This window comes from Acanthaster planci, linkage group LG02, assembly GCF_054643075.1.
Source record: "Acanthaster planci isolate LZ-2023a linkage group LG02, COTS_SCS, whole genome shotgun sequence".
NCBI lineage: Eukaryota > Metazoa > Echinodermata > Asteroidea > Valvatida > Acanthasteridae > Acanthaster > Acanthaster planci.
The window spans coordinates 31,224,427-31,240,925 of NC_141778.1; the positions used below are offsets into that span (position 1 = coordinate 31,224,427).

A 16,499-nucleotide genomic window follows, 5' to 3' on the forward strand; every position below is an offset into this window, starting at 1 on the left:
CCAAAAGAGAACCTGGTGACACGATCAGCACGACGGAGTTCTTTCAACGCTATTCTCCTGGAAAATAATCACAAAAGGGCACTTTGGTACATATCTCCAACCTACGGTCAACGGTCCAGAGCACGACAAGCCTGATTCACCCCGGAGAAAACTGGATACCCCAAGCCTTTCCTGCCGGAAGCTCCTCAGTCTCGCAGTAAATTCTCAGACCTTTGGCCAACTGACGTTATCATTTTAAAACAGACCGTGGCAAGTGATAAGGGTTCGAATGCACGCCCCTTGTGGATCGCTCTGACCTCCTGCGAGGCACTGTCCCCCCGTTACGTTCGATGGGTGGCTCCCATACTTGATCCACACTTACGCCTTCTTTTTCGTTGGAATTAACAGGGCTATGTTCACTCGCGCGCGCACTGGAGGGAGGCAGAAGATCGTCACCAGAGTCAGTTTCTTCCGAACTCTCCGAGGTTGACCCTGCCGATGGGTGCATTTTCAGAAGTTTCCTATTTACAGTGCGCTCATTTCCCCCTTGAGAAGGACGGATCTTTAACACGTCCCCTTCTTTATTTACTTCGGTTACAATGTATGTCTCTTGATGATACGCATTTTCAAGTTTATGTCTACCCTTGAATGCGCCTCTTTTCAAGAGTACTCTGGCACCTGGTTTTATCTGTTTGCAATGCTTTATTTTCGAGTCAAAGCGGGCCTTGTTACGCTCTGCCGACTTTTTGGTCATTTTCTTCACCATTTCCCCAGCCTTATCCATGTTTTTCGTTATGGTCGCCAGTGAAGAGTGAGGAATTCCCCATTCCATTGCGATGTCCACCTTTTCGCACTACGTTTTTCAACGTCTTCAACTTTTTCTTCTTCTTTTATGCAGTCACACGTTTGGTCCACGTGGCTTGGTTATCGATCACGCTTGGTGATTGTTCAAGCCAAGCTTTTCATCGGACCGCCATCATGCGGCAGGGATTGGACAGCTAGAGTGCAAACAGACAAAACAATTGAGGGCATTGACAGCCAGGTTTTCGGGCGTCATGCACATGCTCACTCCACTGCGGTTACATGGCCTTTGCAGAGTTTTCGGTTGGACTGTCGGCTTCTAGGCCACAATTGGGCCCGCATTGACATATAACAGACCCAAAATGAGAAGTCTTGCACAGGCTCAAAATTTCCTTCTGGAAGGACCAGTCAATCCCTGTTTATTCTCCTCCTTTCCGTCATCCTCCTTCCACACACTCTCCTGACCATTTTCTTCCCGCGCCTCTTCCAGTCCCAATCTTATACATTGTAAAACATTGAATCCACTAATGCCGGGTAGATGTAACTAAAAATAGCACGCTGGCACCATAGACTCGGCCTCAGCCACTGGTATTATACAATTCCATATCACTACATCCTCCCATACTTGGCCGATCTTCACCCGGAGATCGATATTATAAATGAATTGTCACAACATGGCATGAAAATCTCGGCATTTTCACATAAACATGCAAATCTGGATAAAACCCTTATAATGAAAGTTGTTAACACTAATTTCGATTTAACTTTTTCAACTGCGGAAAGCTAACGTATTTACCTATTTCCAAAGATGTGCGTGGAAGTAAGCGATCACCCCGGCGTAGTGTTCTTTGATACTGTCGGCGGCCAATTTTATTCAGATGAACCCCGTCTAGATTGTATCTTGGGTTCTTCAGGCCTCTATGCGACCATTGCCACCAACGATCTTCTACAAATGATCTTGCCTCGACAAGGCCATTGAATTCGCTTGCCCGCCGATCGAAAACCTCCACACTCACCTGTTCTCGAAACATCCCTCTAGTTCTTGGAAGAACAGGAAGAAAAACAATAGCTTCGGGAATTATCCCCTCATCTGTGATACGTTGCACAAATTTACAAAGTTTATCATAAACTCCAGAAGGGGAAGCATCTTGCGCACACAAGTCATTAGTTCCCAAGTCAACGATTAAAATTCTTGGTGCTAGCTTCCTTAGCTTTCTAATATAAGTTCTCCTTTTTGCTTCAATCCGTGCCAAAGATAGGCCTCCTTCCCCATAACAACTGACTGACACAGATTCCTTGCCAAACTTGAATTTAAGTTCAAACTCTTTTGTGCCTCCCAGGCGCTTAACAAAACTGTGCCCAAAAAGAACATAGGACATCTTGCCAACAATGCTTAAAGAATCAGTTTAAGTTACACAACAATCATAAAACTCTAGGCTACTATATAGTTAAGAGCAAAAGCAACATTCAAAACAAACTGAGACAAAGTCAGATTCTCGCTCAGGGAACTGGATTGCCCAAGCCTCCCCCAAAAGAGAACCTGGTGACACGATCAGCACGACGGAGTTCTTTCAACGCTATTCTCCTGGAAAATAATCACAAAAGGGCACTTTGGTACATATCTCCAACCTACGGTCAACGGTCCAGAGCACGACAAGCCTGATTCACCCCGGAGAAAACTGGATACCCCAAGCCTTTCCTGCCGGAAGCTCCTCAGTCTCGCAGTAAATTCTCAGACCTTTGGCCAACTGACGTTATCATTTTAAAACAGACCGTGGCAAGTGATAAGGGTTCGAATGCACGCCCCTTGTGGATCGCTCTGACCTCCTGCGAGGCACTGTCCCCCCGTTACGTTCGATGGGTGGCTCCCATACTTGATCCACACTTACGCCTTCTTTTTCGTTGGAATTAACAGGGCTATGTTCACTCGCGCGCGCACTGGAGGGAGGCAGAAGATCGTCACCAGAGTCAGTTTCTTCCGAACTCTCCGAGGTTGACCCTGCCGATGGGTGCATTTTCAGAAGTTTCCTATTTACAGTGCGCTCATTTCCCCCTTGAGAAGGACGGATCTTTAACACGTCCCCTTCTTTATTTACTTCGGTTACAATGTATGTCTCTTGATGATACGCATTTTCAAGTTTATGTCTACCCTTGAATGCGCCTCTTTTCAAGAGTACTCTGGCACCTGGTTTTATCTGTTTGCAATGCTTTATTTTCGAGTCAAAGCGGGCCTTGTTGCGCTCTGCCGACTTTTTGGTCATTTTCTTCACCATTTCCCCAGCCTTATCAATCAACTTCGCTTGAGCTTCTACGAAGTCTTGCTCCCATGCTAAATCTGTGCGGCCAAGAATTTGGTCGAAGGGTATCAGAGGTTCCCGTCCAAACATAAGCGTATACGGGGCTACACCCGTGGTAGAATGTGGGGTGGCATTATAGACGTAGACCAAGTGGGAAAGGAACTCCGGCCACTTGTGTCGCGTCCGCTGATCAACAGATTTGACAAGACCGAACAGCGTGCGATTAAATCTTTCAGCTTGGGCATTACCCTCAGGATGATAAGGGGTGGTATGTGATTTCTTTATTCCGTACAACGCGCATAGTTCTCGAATGACCTTTCCTTCAAAATTTCTACCTTGGTCGCTGTGCAATTGGCTTGGGATCCCGAATTTGGTAAACCAGTGGTCTCGGAGGGCGTGCGCAACTGTTACGGCGAGCTGATTCTTACATGGGACTGCCTGGGCAAATTTGGTGTACACATCTGTCATCACCAACACATCTTCATATCCCCCACTTCCCCGATCAAACTTTACAAAATCAACCGCTAAAACTTCCAAGGGCCTAAAAGCAAGGAGATGCCTCATTGGCACTCTAGGCTGGGGCTGCGCCTCCTTGGCCACGGTACACTGCTCGCAATGCTTGATATGACGCCGGACTGTTGCTGTCATGCGCGGCCAATATACACGCCTTCTCAAAAGTGCACCACTACGTGCAATACCCTGGTGACCCCATTTGTCATGACAGCCTTCCAGTGCGCGATGCCAAAGGACCTTTGGTAGCAAGACTTGGAGTATCTCACCATGGAGTGGATCATTCACCCTCCTATGAAGAACGCCGCTACGAACCACAATTCGTGGCCATTGCCATAACCACAATCTTACTTCCCGCGGGAGCCTCGGTCCGCCCTTCACTTCCCCCGGGACTAGACCATTCTCCCAATATTCCCAAACAACCTTAAGTTCTGGATCAGCGCGCTGTAGTGCGGCAAGCTGTTCTGGAGACCAAGAGGGAAATAGCCCTGGAGGTCCCAAGCCAAAGGAAGATTCCTCACCATGCGCTTGCTTAGCTGTGGCCAATCCTACCCTTGCGCGCAATGGAATTGCACTGGTTGGGACTGTGTGCTGAATGATACTTTTCACTTCCGAACTGCTATGACCAGGGTACCTACTCAATGCATCTGCACAATCTTACTTCCCGCGGGAGCCTCGGTCCGCCCTTCACTTCCCCCGGGACTAGACCATTCTCCCAATATTCCCAAACAACCTTAAGTTCTGGATCAGCGCGCTGTAGTGCGGCAAGCTGTTCTGGAGACCAAGAGGGAAATAGCCCTGGAGGTCCCAAGCCAAAGGAAGATTCCTCACCATGCGCTTGCTTAGCTGTGGCCAATCCTACCCTTGCGCGCAATGGAATTGCACTGGTTGGGACTGTGTGCTGAATGATACTTTTCACTTCCGAACTGCTATGACCAGGGTACCTACTCAATGCATCTGCACATCGATTGCTTTGGCCTGATCTAAACTTAACCCCAAAATTGAAAGAGGCTAACTGTGCTACCCACCTCATCTCACAAGCACCTAGTTTTGCCGTCTGCAGGTGCGCTAACGGATTATTATCCGTGAGTACAGTGAAGGGAATGCCTAGCAAGTAATCGCGGAATTTATCCACCACTGCCCATTTAAGGGCTAAAAGCTCCAATTTAAAGGAGCTGTAGTCTGGATAATTTACCTCAGCACCCCGCAACCCGCGGCTCGCGTACGCTATCGGATGCCTGCAACCATCCTCACCGACTTGCGTCAAGCATGCCCCCAAACCCTTCAGTGAAGCGTCGGTTTCAAGGACAAATGGTACCGTGAAATCAGGATAGGCCAGAACAGGGGCTCGCGTTAGTGCTTCCTTCAGTTTGTCGAAAGCTGCTTAAGCTTCCGGATTCCAAACAAACGCTGTTACCTCATGTGATTTCTTCCCCTTACCTCGGTTAACCGGCGGCAAATGGCATGCAAGGGTGCAGCGACTGCTGCAAAGCCTGCTACAAACCGACGATAATATCCCGCGAGGCCCATGAATGAACGCAGCTGCTCAGCTGTCTTCGGTTCAGGCCATTCTACAATCCGTTTTATCTTCTCACTATCCACCGCGACTCCCCTTGCACTGACCATGTGACCGAGATAGTTTACTTCGCTCTTAAAGAGCCGGCACTTACTACCCTTGACCTTTAGCCCATACTCTGCCAGCCGCGCAAAAAACATGATCTAGCCGCGACACATGCTCCTCCAGTGTTGATGAAAAGACCAGGATGTCATCCAGGTACACAAGCAGTTCAGTGAGATTAAGATCCCCCAAACATTGTTCCATCACTCTTTGGAATGTACCAGGTGCATTTGCCAGTCCGAATGGCATTCGCAAAAACTCGAATAAGCCAAAAGGCACTCTGAATGCCGTTTTTTCTATAGAATTGGCTTCCATGTGTAACTGATGGTATCCATGTGCTAGGTCAAGGGAAGAGAAGTACCGAGCCCCACGTAGGGCTTCCAGGGACTCCTCAATCCGCGGCAAAGGGAATGAATCGTGCACGGTGCGTGCGTTGAGTTTTCGGTAATCAACGCACATGCGCAGTGAACCGTCTTTTTTCCGAACTGGTACGATTGGGCTTGCGTAAGGGCTAGCACTCATTCGAATAATCCCTTGGTCAAGATACTTTTGAACCAAGTTGCGAACCTCATTCATGTGCTGTGGGGGTATCCGCCGATACGGCTGGCTGATAGGGGTCTCATCAGTCGTGTGTATTTTGTGAACCAGCTTATCACAGGAGCCAACATCAAATGGGTGTTTTGAAAAGACAAAATCATGCTTGCGTATAACCCCAACGATCCTATCCTGATCCTCCTTTTCGAATCCGGATAGTCCCAGCTCCAGCCCAGGGGGCAGTGTGTACTGCGTCCCGTCATGGAACGTGTAAACCTCCGAAACCGGAGGTTTGATCTTTTCCTCACTCGGAGCTCTGCTATTGACGCCTGGGTCTCCCCCACTATCCTCTCCAATCGTGACATGGTTCACTGTTACATGAAAAAGATCAGGTTCTTCACCGGTTTCCAGAGTCACTCTGGGAACCACTTCAGCGATAGTAGCCAATTTGGTGTGAGGCGGGATTTTAATTGCATGCATCCCAGCATTCGCCACAAGGACATTAACGGCATTACTACTTATATCCTGAAGTGTATCTATTACTCTACATGTCCTACCCAACCCAACAGTATTCTCATACGTGCCCAGAACAACCACAGAATTACCCTTCATGTAAGCCGACGAACGTACGTAGCAAGTAACACCACGGACTTCACCTGGCAAAACCATGACAGCATAACGACCCGTACGAGCCGTTATTGGCTTGTTACCTTGCTGTCCCGATTTATTGTTGGGTTTTGGCTCCTTCGACACACGATACCATTTCATGGTCGCACTTAACGCGCATGCGTCACTGTGCTTGGGGTCAATGGCCAAATCTGTCAAACGTTCTAGATTATTACAGCCTAACACAACTGGACAACCACACCAGCTGCTTACCTCACCCTCATGAGAACTCTTAACAATCAGAAAATGTGCGTCAATCTTGAGATTTTGAATACCCATGGGTAACCGCACGTAGCCTTCCACTGGAATGTTAGCATTCCCTGCCCCCGATACACGGATATGGCAACCAATTGGCTTAACTTTTTGTATTTTATCTGACAACTGTTTCTCATAGAAGGAAGAACTAATCATCGAAACCTCAGCACCAGTGTCCAACAAACATGACGTTTGCACACCTGCTAGATTTACAGTTGCTTTGGGAGTCTGTCCCACCAGCCAACTCAGAGCATCGTCAGCTGAAAAATCTATTAGCTCTTCCTTTGTACGTACTGGTTCTATGGGTGAGGCCAAAATATCTTCCCTCTCCTCCACCTGGCCTACAGTGGAGGAGGTTGAGAGTTTACCGCTTTGGCACTCCCTTGCCCAGCTGTAGGTGGATTTGTTTGAGAATTGTTCGCTTTCGGTGCCCCAGAGGCCTGTTGGTCGGCACTGCGCTTCCAGCAATCAGCCCTAACATGCCCAAGGCGCTTTACAGTAGAAGCACCGTAATTGCGAACGACCCTGAGCCCTAGCTTCAGACTTGGCGACTGGGCTTTCCCGTGCGATTAACCGTTGCAGAAGATCAGCAATTTGGCCTTGTTGTTTGCTTAACTGTTCCAATTGCCACGCTATACCTTCTGGCAAACCCTGCCCATCCACATTTGCTCGGGCACTATTAATGCTGGTGTCCACTAGATCAGAGGTTTCCGTATATTCGGTTGGATCAAAACCCTCATCACGAGCCACGGCCGTAACTGTGTTTGCCGCAGAGCGCTTTGGTTTAGAAACCTTTTCGATATCTCGAAAGAGTTCCCGCGCTGCATCTCTCATTTCGTTGAATGTCTGCTCTGGCTTTTCCAATTCAAGCCGCCTCAATTCCAACCTTACAGATTGAGCACGAACCCCCGCGACAAACTGCCTTATAAGAACTCTGTCTCGCAAAGCAACCAGTGCTCCCCTTTCAGCCTCAGTGGCAACCTCTAAAATCCTGTCATGAATTCTTATGAGTGCCCTCGAAAAATCCATCAAAGACTCATCTTCTTGCTGATTCCTTTCATACAGGGTCTTTTGCAAACCCTGCACAGTTTCAACCTCCCCGAAATGCTGCCGCAACAGTTTTTTTAGTGCGGCCAAATTGGAACGAACGCTTTCCGGGTGACATTTGACCTCTTCGCGAGCAGACCCAGTAAGGTGGTTAAACACAACCTGTGCCTGCTCGTCACTAGGAATCTTGCATTGTTTGATATATACGTCGGCTTCTTCAAGCCATTCCCTAACTGTACGGTCACCCAACTTGCTAGGTTTTCCATGAAACTTTGAGAGTTTCATGGGACGCTCCCCTCCTTTAGACTGGCCTGTTTTCAATGCATCGGTGAGGCCTTTCACAAGTTGTGAAATCAAATCTGTCTCAGATTCAGAGGTCGCCATTTGAGGGCCACAAAAAGCTCACGACTTACAACATAAGCAAAAAAAATTCAATACAATAATATCGACATTCACTCTAAAGTAACAACCGAGAAGACAGGCTACTTTCAATCAATAATTTTTAACACATCTTCTAATGTTTTCATTAAAGTCAATGCCTTCTTGTCAAAATAAAAGGTCGATCAAACGTCCAGAGCGAATAATGAATATAGGGGCCTAGGATTCACTCTCACCAGGCGGTGCTCGTCCCCTCAGCCACTCAAGCCACGACGACAGCCTCCTCGTACTTCCCCGTTGATCTGGCTGTCAGTTGCACAGTCAATTCGGCCAAACCGTGGTCCTCTCACTCCTGGCGACAGCCTGCTCTCCACTACAATCCCCAGCCGATCCAGTTTCCTCTATTCTCGCTTTAATGGTCCAGTTAGCCACGACGACAGGTTCATTCCTTGCCCTTTCCTCCAGATATAGCTGACTGTCACTGTCCGAACTCAGTTCCGAGTAACTCCTGGCGCTCGTAGGAGTTTTCTCACAGCTTGGAGAACGGGAATTCAAAAGCTAACACCGCTACGAGCATGCGGTTCACACCAATTTCAGTCCACTCTAGGTTCTGCCTTGCAGGAGTCTTAACCAGTAGTTCAAGTGGTCCTGTACAGTCACTCACGGCCTTGCTCACCGTTGTAGTCTATCGCTGTACCGCTCACAAATCAACAAGTTAACAAAGTTTCCTCACTCACAGGTTTGACTATTAACTCTCTTCTGTCCTTCCAGCACCCCATCCGTGTTACCTTATAACAGACCCAAAATGAGAAGTCTTGCACAGGCTCAAAATTTCCTTCTGGAAGGACCAGTCAATCCCTGTTTATTCTCCTCCTTTCCGTCATCCTCCTTCCACACACTCTCCTGACCATTTTCTTCCCGCGCCTCTTCCAGTCCCAATCTTATACATTGTAAAACATTGAATCCACTAATGCCGGGTAGATGTAACTAAAAATAGCACGCTGGCACCATAGACTCGGCCTCAGCCGCTGGTATTATACAATTCCATATCACTACAGACAATCAATACAACTGGCGCTGTGGTTGATGCCCACCCAGTGCTTGTCGACGTGACAATGGCAGCCCTTGTGAACATGCTCGGCTCATCAAAGAAAAGCCGTGCGCGTGACAGTAATGACTCATAATGAAGGCAAGCGTTCTTTCATCACTTTTATTCATCATTCTTCAGGTTTTTTTTTAACTGGCCTGCCAAAACTTTGAGATATGCGGCTTTAGTGGCATTGATGTTTCTGGTTACGGATAGTTTATTGTACATAAAGGCCTATTCTTTTGTCAGGAATGCAGAAAGACGTCGAGGTAAACGGAGTTTCGACTTAACGGGCTTCGACTTATTAAGATTTTACTGTATGTGCATACGTGTATATACTCTGTAGAATCTATGCGCGTGGTGACCTAACAATAAACCAGTAGCACTGCACTCCGCATTCCTCCAAGTTTGGATACCATTTACATTTTCACTGGGTCTTGTGGATTTCATAATAACAAGAGTCAACTGTGTTGCCCAGAAATTGACAAATTTTCTTGTTTAAAAGTCACTAAACTGGATATATATACTACAACAAAAGTTGTGTTATAGTTGTTTAAAGTTCTGACAGGGACTAAAATTTCTTGGTTTTTTTCATGTTATTAATTCATTTTCCTTTTATTTTTGCAGGCAAACAATGTGACAGACAGTAACATCCTTCATTGCCATAGAGACAGCATCCTTCATTGCCATGGAAACATTTTTGCTTTCATGGGGTTTCCCATCAAGATCCATTACTTTGTCCTCAACAGAAAGGTAAGGATGCTCGATTGTTACATTTTTGAGATTGATCAAATTGTCCTTGTTTATCGTTCAGTCTTGCCTTTAGTTTTCACCCAGAGTTTCACCCACTGTCATGATTGTCCTTTTTTTAGCACCATGTCTTTTTTTTAGGATGTGTCTTTCGAGGCATCTTTGATTTATTGAGCTTCCGTTTTTGCTACACTGTTCTGTGTTAGTTCTTAGCACGATTTCAGACATCGAAGTGGTTATTGTCCACAGAGATTCATTCCTTGAGCGGAAAGTACTAGCAATTTCCTCCAATTAAGATTAACATGTACGAGAATGAGTAGTCTTCTCAGAGTGAGTTGCTATGGACGCACATTCTGTTATTCATATTGCAAACATCATGCGGCCTGACTCCTCTACACCGGCCATTTATTTTTCACGCATGCATGAAAATGATCACAGTTTGCCGACGCAGTCGAGGCACCAGCAGCTATGCCGGGTACGGAACACGGCTTACCTTCAATATGACATGAATATCTTCAATACCCTTCTGCATATTCAAGTGTTATACAGTGCCGCTAAAGACAACTTATGCATTTGACTTAGCAAGCCTCTTTGTTAGGAACTCCTTGATAAAGACTGACACCAACTTTATCTAGGTTACATGAAGTCTTTGTCTCTGACCTATTTCATTTCTTCCCCTCTTATCAAGGTAAATTCCTTTGATGGGAAAGTAGAGTTCTCCTTTCCTCCAGACCTCACTACAGTCATGCTAGAGACTCTGAATAATAATGTCTTCTCCGTCTTTGAGTATGACTTGCGGCTTTCTTGCCTTTTTTTTTTCACACTGTCAACCAAAGCCACATCAACGAAAAGGACAAGGAATCAGCAGTTGACTTGCATGATCCACATGGCAAGGTCCGACAACATAGTGGCAGCCACACTCTCCCTGGGATGATAGAGCAGCCTCACATCGATCTCTTTGCTCAACTTCCAACGATCTTCCTCGTCGGTGGGACTTTTTAGCAATGCTATAGCCATGACCACACAGGACATCACCTGCCCACCTTTCAAATTTGTGACAGCAGATTTTAGCATTTTGTTATGTGCGTCAATTGTTAAGCTTTGGCTCCAGCCAACGCTCCTGTGAGTGCTATAACATACTTCCTTATGTACTTCTTTCACTCAGAGCTACAAGTATCTTCAACTCATATCCAGTGTCCCCTAGTTGGGAAACTGATTTAGCCATAAACCTAAGCTAGGTTTTTCTTGATGCTTTTGGGTCCTTTGTTTGAACCCTAAATAATACCTGCCTTATGCCCACCCGTGTCAGGTTGGCCCTTCTCCTGAAAATGGTTACCTCCTGAGGAGGCAGCAAACTATAGGCTCTCCCCATTGTCGAGGGCAATCTACAGTGGGAGCTGCACGGTGTTCACCTCATTCCTTCAATTGGCTTCCTGACGAAGGATCAGACTCCCTCACCTGATCCTTCTGATATCTTTACACTCTCCACCTGCTTACATTCTGGAGATGATGCAGATAAACTTTGGGGCCCTGTTCATATCCTGAGGTGGTACCTGACTAAAAGAATAGAATAAAAGGGACGTTCATGAGACCACATGGTCCCGTGGTGTCAGTGCACTATCGCCTGCTGGACAGCTTCGGCCATTAGATTTGCTAATCCAGTCTGGTGTTAAGCTCTGATGAACATAGTCATTACTACATCAGGGTTCATGACGTAAGAGCAGGATCTGCATCTTGGTCTTACTCTGGAGATGTTTCCATTGCGGACATCTGCAAAACTGCATGTTGGAAGTCTCCTACATGTACCTCCTGCAACTTGAGGGATGTCCTGCATTGCAACATCGTAAATGGCGGGACAATCCTGCTGTCCGCAGTACAGAGGTCAAAGGGACCTCCTATAGGACGGACGACAAGTCATTATGAAGTTCCTTTACCACTTCTAAATTTATACATTCCTCTTTGTTTATATTTAAAGTGTATTCTCGGCATTAGATGTGTTTTTGCCAACCCCCACCTAGACCGGTGCTGCTCTGCATGTGGAGTGACTGTTTGGGTAGGTAGAGTGCCGTAGACTCCTTCCCCACATTTAGTTTGGGTCGGGTCTACTAGAGAATACCTGCCCAAACAGTCCTCTCCCGCCCGTCCTCCCCACTCTGGCTCTGACCTTTTGAGTCGCTTTCGAAAAGGACGATCATGGCGGCGAGGGCGCGCTGCATTGTGGGAGGTCAGGATGCACCAGGGGTGATCAAATCTTTTCAGTGAATGAATAATACGCGCATGGGAAATTTGCATATGTAGTGACTGTTTGGATAGGTATTCTCTAGTAGACCTTCCCCACACTCGATGCGGGGAAGGAATGCACTTTGTCTTTTCACACTGGGATACAGTGTTCGTACACACTGCGCACTATCACTGCTGTCGGACAACCAGCCTGTACCTGCCAGATTGCCTGATCGGTGCCACTCACCCCATTGTAACCATTGTACTGACTGTCCAATCACTGACTCTTTGCAGTAGCCATGTGACCATACTTGAACATCATGGCTTTCAAACTGATCGCTGTCAGTTGCCCAGACCAGTTTCGTGGGTCATTTGGGGTAGTGTGTGCTCATGCATGTGTTGCAGAACCAAGAACAAGAGGTGAAGATTTGTATTTATTTCATACAATTCGACTTCTTTATTTTATATCTGTTCATGATTTTACACGTTTCATCATAAACAGATTTAACAGATTAGGTGTTTTAATTGAGGTAGATGATGAAAACTTTTGATTTTATGACTGAAAAGTATACCATTGGAATCAATGGAAAGAAGACAAATGTGTCCACTGTGGTTCAGTCCCTATCTCTATCACAGTATTTACCTTATGTCCAGCAAGCATCACCAGCTATTCTGTCTCCTGTACCCTCGTAACCATCTTTTGTTTGAAATGTGTGGTATGAGCATGACTCAAACTCAATGAGCTCGCTGTTGATCAGCATGTATTTTAATTGAGCTATCGCGGTACCTTACATGCTGTGAATTCTCATTTATCAGAGAACCCACCCAAGTTCAGCAGCCTGAACTCAGGTTTTCTGGCAGGTCGAACCGGGATTTGAGGATCTCTTATCAGCTAGTGTTATGGCTCTCGGGATTTTCTTACGAGCTTGGTGCAAAACCGCAGACAGGGCTTGACTTTGGCTTGACCGGGTGGCGAGTGGGCTTTGCCTGTAGTTTACTCAACACACATCCAGTTAATATGCTCAAAACTAGTGTAGCATTCCATTTTGACTAGTTATGAAACCACATTTTCCCCTTTTGATGGCTCAAATCGGTGCTCAAGCGCCTGAGTTACTTTAAATTTTTGAGTTGTGGAGTCGTTTGTGTGGGCCACAACTTACTCAGCATGCATGTGTGAAAAGCTGCCTTGCAAGTGCATGAATAACACTAAGGCATAGAAAGTCTTTCACGTGATATGCCATAAAATGGAATTGAACTATATCAAATTTGATGCTTGTCTGTGTTCACACTCTGACTTTAATCATTCATAAATTCTCAATGAATCTAGTGGACCATTGGATTATTGATCACAAAGTTAAAGTCGGACTATATTTTCTCATGGACATAGAAAGCACTGACGTTGACAAATACATTGGTTGCGGGAATTAAGGATCAAAGTACAGTATACTCTAAACTTCGTTGTCAGAATTCTGCCCCCTTATTGGGAGGGCAGATCAAAATATGCACTGAACTTCATTGTCGGAATTCTGCCCCCTTATTGGGAGGGCAGATCAAAATATGCACTGAACTTCATCGTCGGAATTCTGCCCCCTTATTATTTGGAGAGCGGATCATAGTATGCGCTGAACTTTATCGTCGGAATTCTGCCCCCTTATCGGGAAGGCGGATCAAAGTATGCACTGAACTTCATTGTCGGAATTCTGCCCCCTTATTGGGAGGGGGGATCAAAGTATGCACTGAACTTCATTGTCAGAATTCTGCCCCCTTATTGGGAGGGGGGATCATTGTATGCACTGAACTTCATTGTCAGAATTCTGCCCCCTTATTGGGAGGGGGGATCATTGTATGCACTGAACTTCATTGTCAGAATTCTGCCCCCTTATTGGGAGGGTGGATCAAAGTATGCACTGAACTTCATTGTCGGAATTCTGCCCCCTTATTGGGAGGGGGGATCAAAGTATGCACTGAACTTCATTGTCGGAATTCTGCCTCCTTATTGGGAGGGGGCATCAAAGTATGCACTGAACTTCATTGTCAGAATTCTGCCCCCTTATTGGGAGGGGGGATCATTGTATGCACTGAACTTCATTGTCAGAATTCTGCCCCCTTATTGGGAGGGGGGATCATTGTATGCACTGAACTTCATTGTCGGAATTCTGCCCCCTTATTGGGAGGGGGGATCATTGTATGCACTGAACTTCATTGTCGGAATTCTGCCCCCTTATTGGGAGGGGGGATCATTGTATGCACTGAACTTCATTGTCAGAATTCTGCCCCCTTATTGGGAGGGGGGATCATTGTATGCACTGAACTTCATTGTCAGAATTCTGCCCCCTTATTGGGAGGGGGGATCATTGTATGCACTGAACTTCATTGTCGGAATTCTGCCCCCTTATTGGGAGGGGGGATCATTGTATGCACTGAACTTCATTGTCGGAATTCTGCCCCCTTATTGGGAGGGGGGATCATTGTATGCACTGAACTTCATTGTCAGAATTCTGCCCCCTTATTGGGAGGGTGGATCAAAGTATGCACTGAACTTCATTGTCAGAATTCTGCCCCCTTATTGGGAGGGTGGATCATTGTATGCACTGAACTTCATTGTCAGAATTCTGCCCCCTTATTGGGAGGGGGGATCAAAGTATGCACTGAACTTCATTGTCAGAATTCTGCCCCCTTATTGGGAGGGGGGATCATTGTATGCACTGAACTTCATTGTCGGAATTCTGCCCCCTTATTGGGAGGGGGGATCAAAGTATGCACTGAACTTCATTGTCAGAATTCTGCCCCCTTATTGGGAGGGGGGATCATTGTATGCACTGAACTTCATTGTCGGAATTCTGCCCCCTTATTGGGAGGGGGGATCATTGTATGCACTGAACTTCATTGTCGGAATTCTGCCCCCTTATTGGGAGGGGGGATCAAAGTATGCACTGAACTTCATTGTCAGAATTCTGCCCCCTTATTGGGAGGGGGGATCAAAGTATGCACTGAACTTCATTGTCAGAATTCTGCCCCCTTATTGGGAGGGGGGATCAAAGTATGCACTGAACTTCATTGTCGGAATTCTGCCCCCTTATTGGGAGGGGGGATCATTGTATGCACTGAACTTCATTGTCGGAATTCTGCCCCCTTATTGGGAGGGGGGATCAAAGTATGCACTGAACTTCATTGTCAGAATTCTGCCCCCTTATTGGGAGGGGGGATCATTGTATGCACTGAACTTCATTGTCAGAATTCTGCCTCCTTATTGGGAGGGGGGATCAAAGTATGCACTGAACTTCATTGTCAGAATTCTGCCCCCTTATTGGGAGGGGGGATCATTGTATGCACTGAACTTCATTGTCAGAATTCTGCCCCCTTATTGGGAGGGGGGATCAAAGTATGCACTGAACTTCATTGTCGGAATTCTGCCTGTTAATCGAGAAGGCAGATAAAGGTATGCACTAAATTTCGCTGTCAGGACGCTTCTTCAACAAAATGTAACCAGTTACGACAAAATGAGCGTAAAGTCTGTTCAAAGTCAAATGAAACAAAGGTGCAAAGCTGAAGGAATAATGTCACATTGTTACCATATATACTTTTACACTAAGTGTTCCATGTACATATCACTGGAAAACTTTATTTTGCACATATCACTGGAAAGCTTTATTTTGCTAAATTAAAAACACCAATATTTCAATTTTTGACAATTCCGACTTCCAGCTCATTTTGTGTTGGCAGGTCACAAATGATCTTTTTAGAGATTACTCCAGAAAAACTTTTAGGCAACCATATCGACAATGCTTTGTCTATTTATAGAGGAAGGAAAACTTTCCTCCATGGTCTATTTCATACACATTAAATACTTTTGTAAGTTTTCAGACGTTGTTGGACACAAACGATATTAAGAAATTTTGCTAGATTATTATACATACAGCTGTATAAAGCAATACTGTTTTTATTTTATTAACATTTTAGCTGCTGTGTTATCGCCCACAGACACCTTGTAAAGTCCACAAACACACCAATCAATTTTGTTTTAAAAGGCCTATGTTTTATTTCATTTTCATTCCTACCCATGTGCATCACCAGAGGCCTAATCTTTAAGTCTGCAGCCACTTATCTGTAGGTTCAACATGACCCCTTTTGACCAAATTTGCTCACATGAAGATCATCGGGAGGGAATACTTTAACTCATTGGTAGACGATACTTCCACCTAGAGTTGGGTGTCGGACCTTACAAGCCCTCCTGATGCTGTACATAACTAGGAACCAGATGGGTCAGCGCAATTGGTCGTGGGTTTTTCTTTTTAAGTTGGTACTTCTAGTTCTTTTTTTGTTTTTTATTTTTCAATTCACTCCATTCAATCCACAT

The 16,499-nt window shown here is 45.9% G+C and overlaps 1 protein-coding gene and 1 long non-coding RNA gene across 2 annotated transcripts in view; one reads left to right on the forward strand and one right to left on the reverse strand.

The window, feature by feature from the left end:
• The window catches only part of LOC110976912 (uncharacterized), a 112,089-nt gene that overhangs the window by 30,177 nt on the left and 65,413 nt on the right, over positions 1-16,499 (forward strand). The window contains 1 exon segment of the mRNA XM_087132616.1: positions 9,800-9,925. Within this exon segment, the coding sequence (XP_086988742.1) occupies positions 9,861-9,925 (65 nt within the window). The 5' untranslated portion in view covers positions 9,800-9,860.
• Positions 1,945-9,136, reverse strand: LOC147800149 (uncharacterized). Its single transcript, XR_015424548.1, has 2 exons — positions 8,322-9,136; positions 1,945-2,365 (listed from the first exon to the last, which is right to left on the reverse strand). It is a non-coding gene; the product is annotated as an uncharacterized LOC147800149 (long non-coding RNA).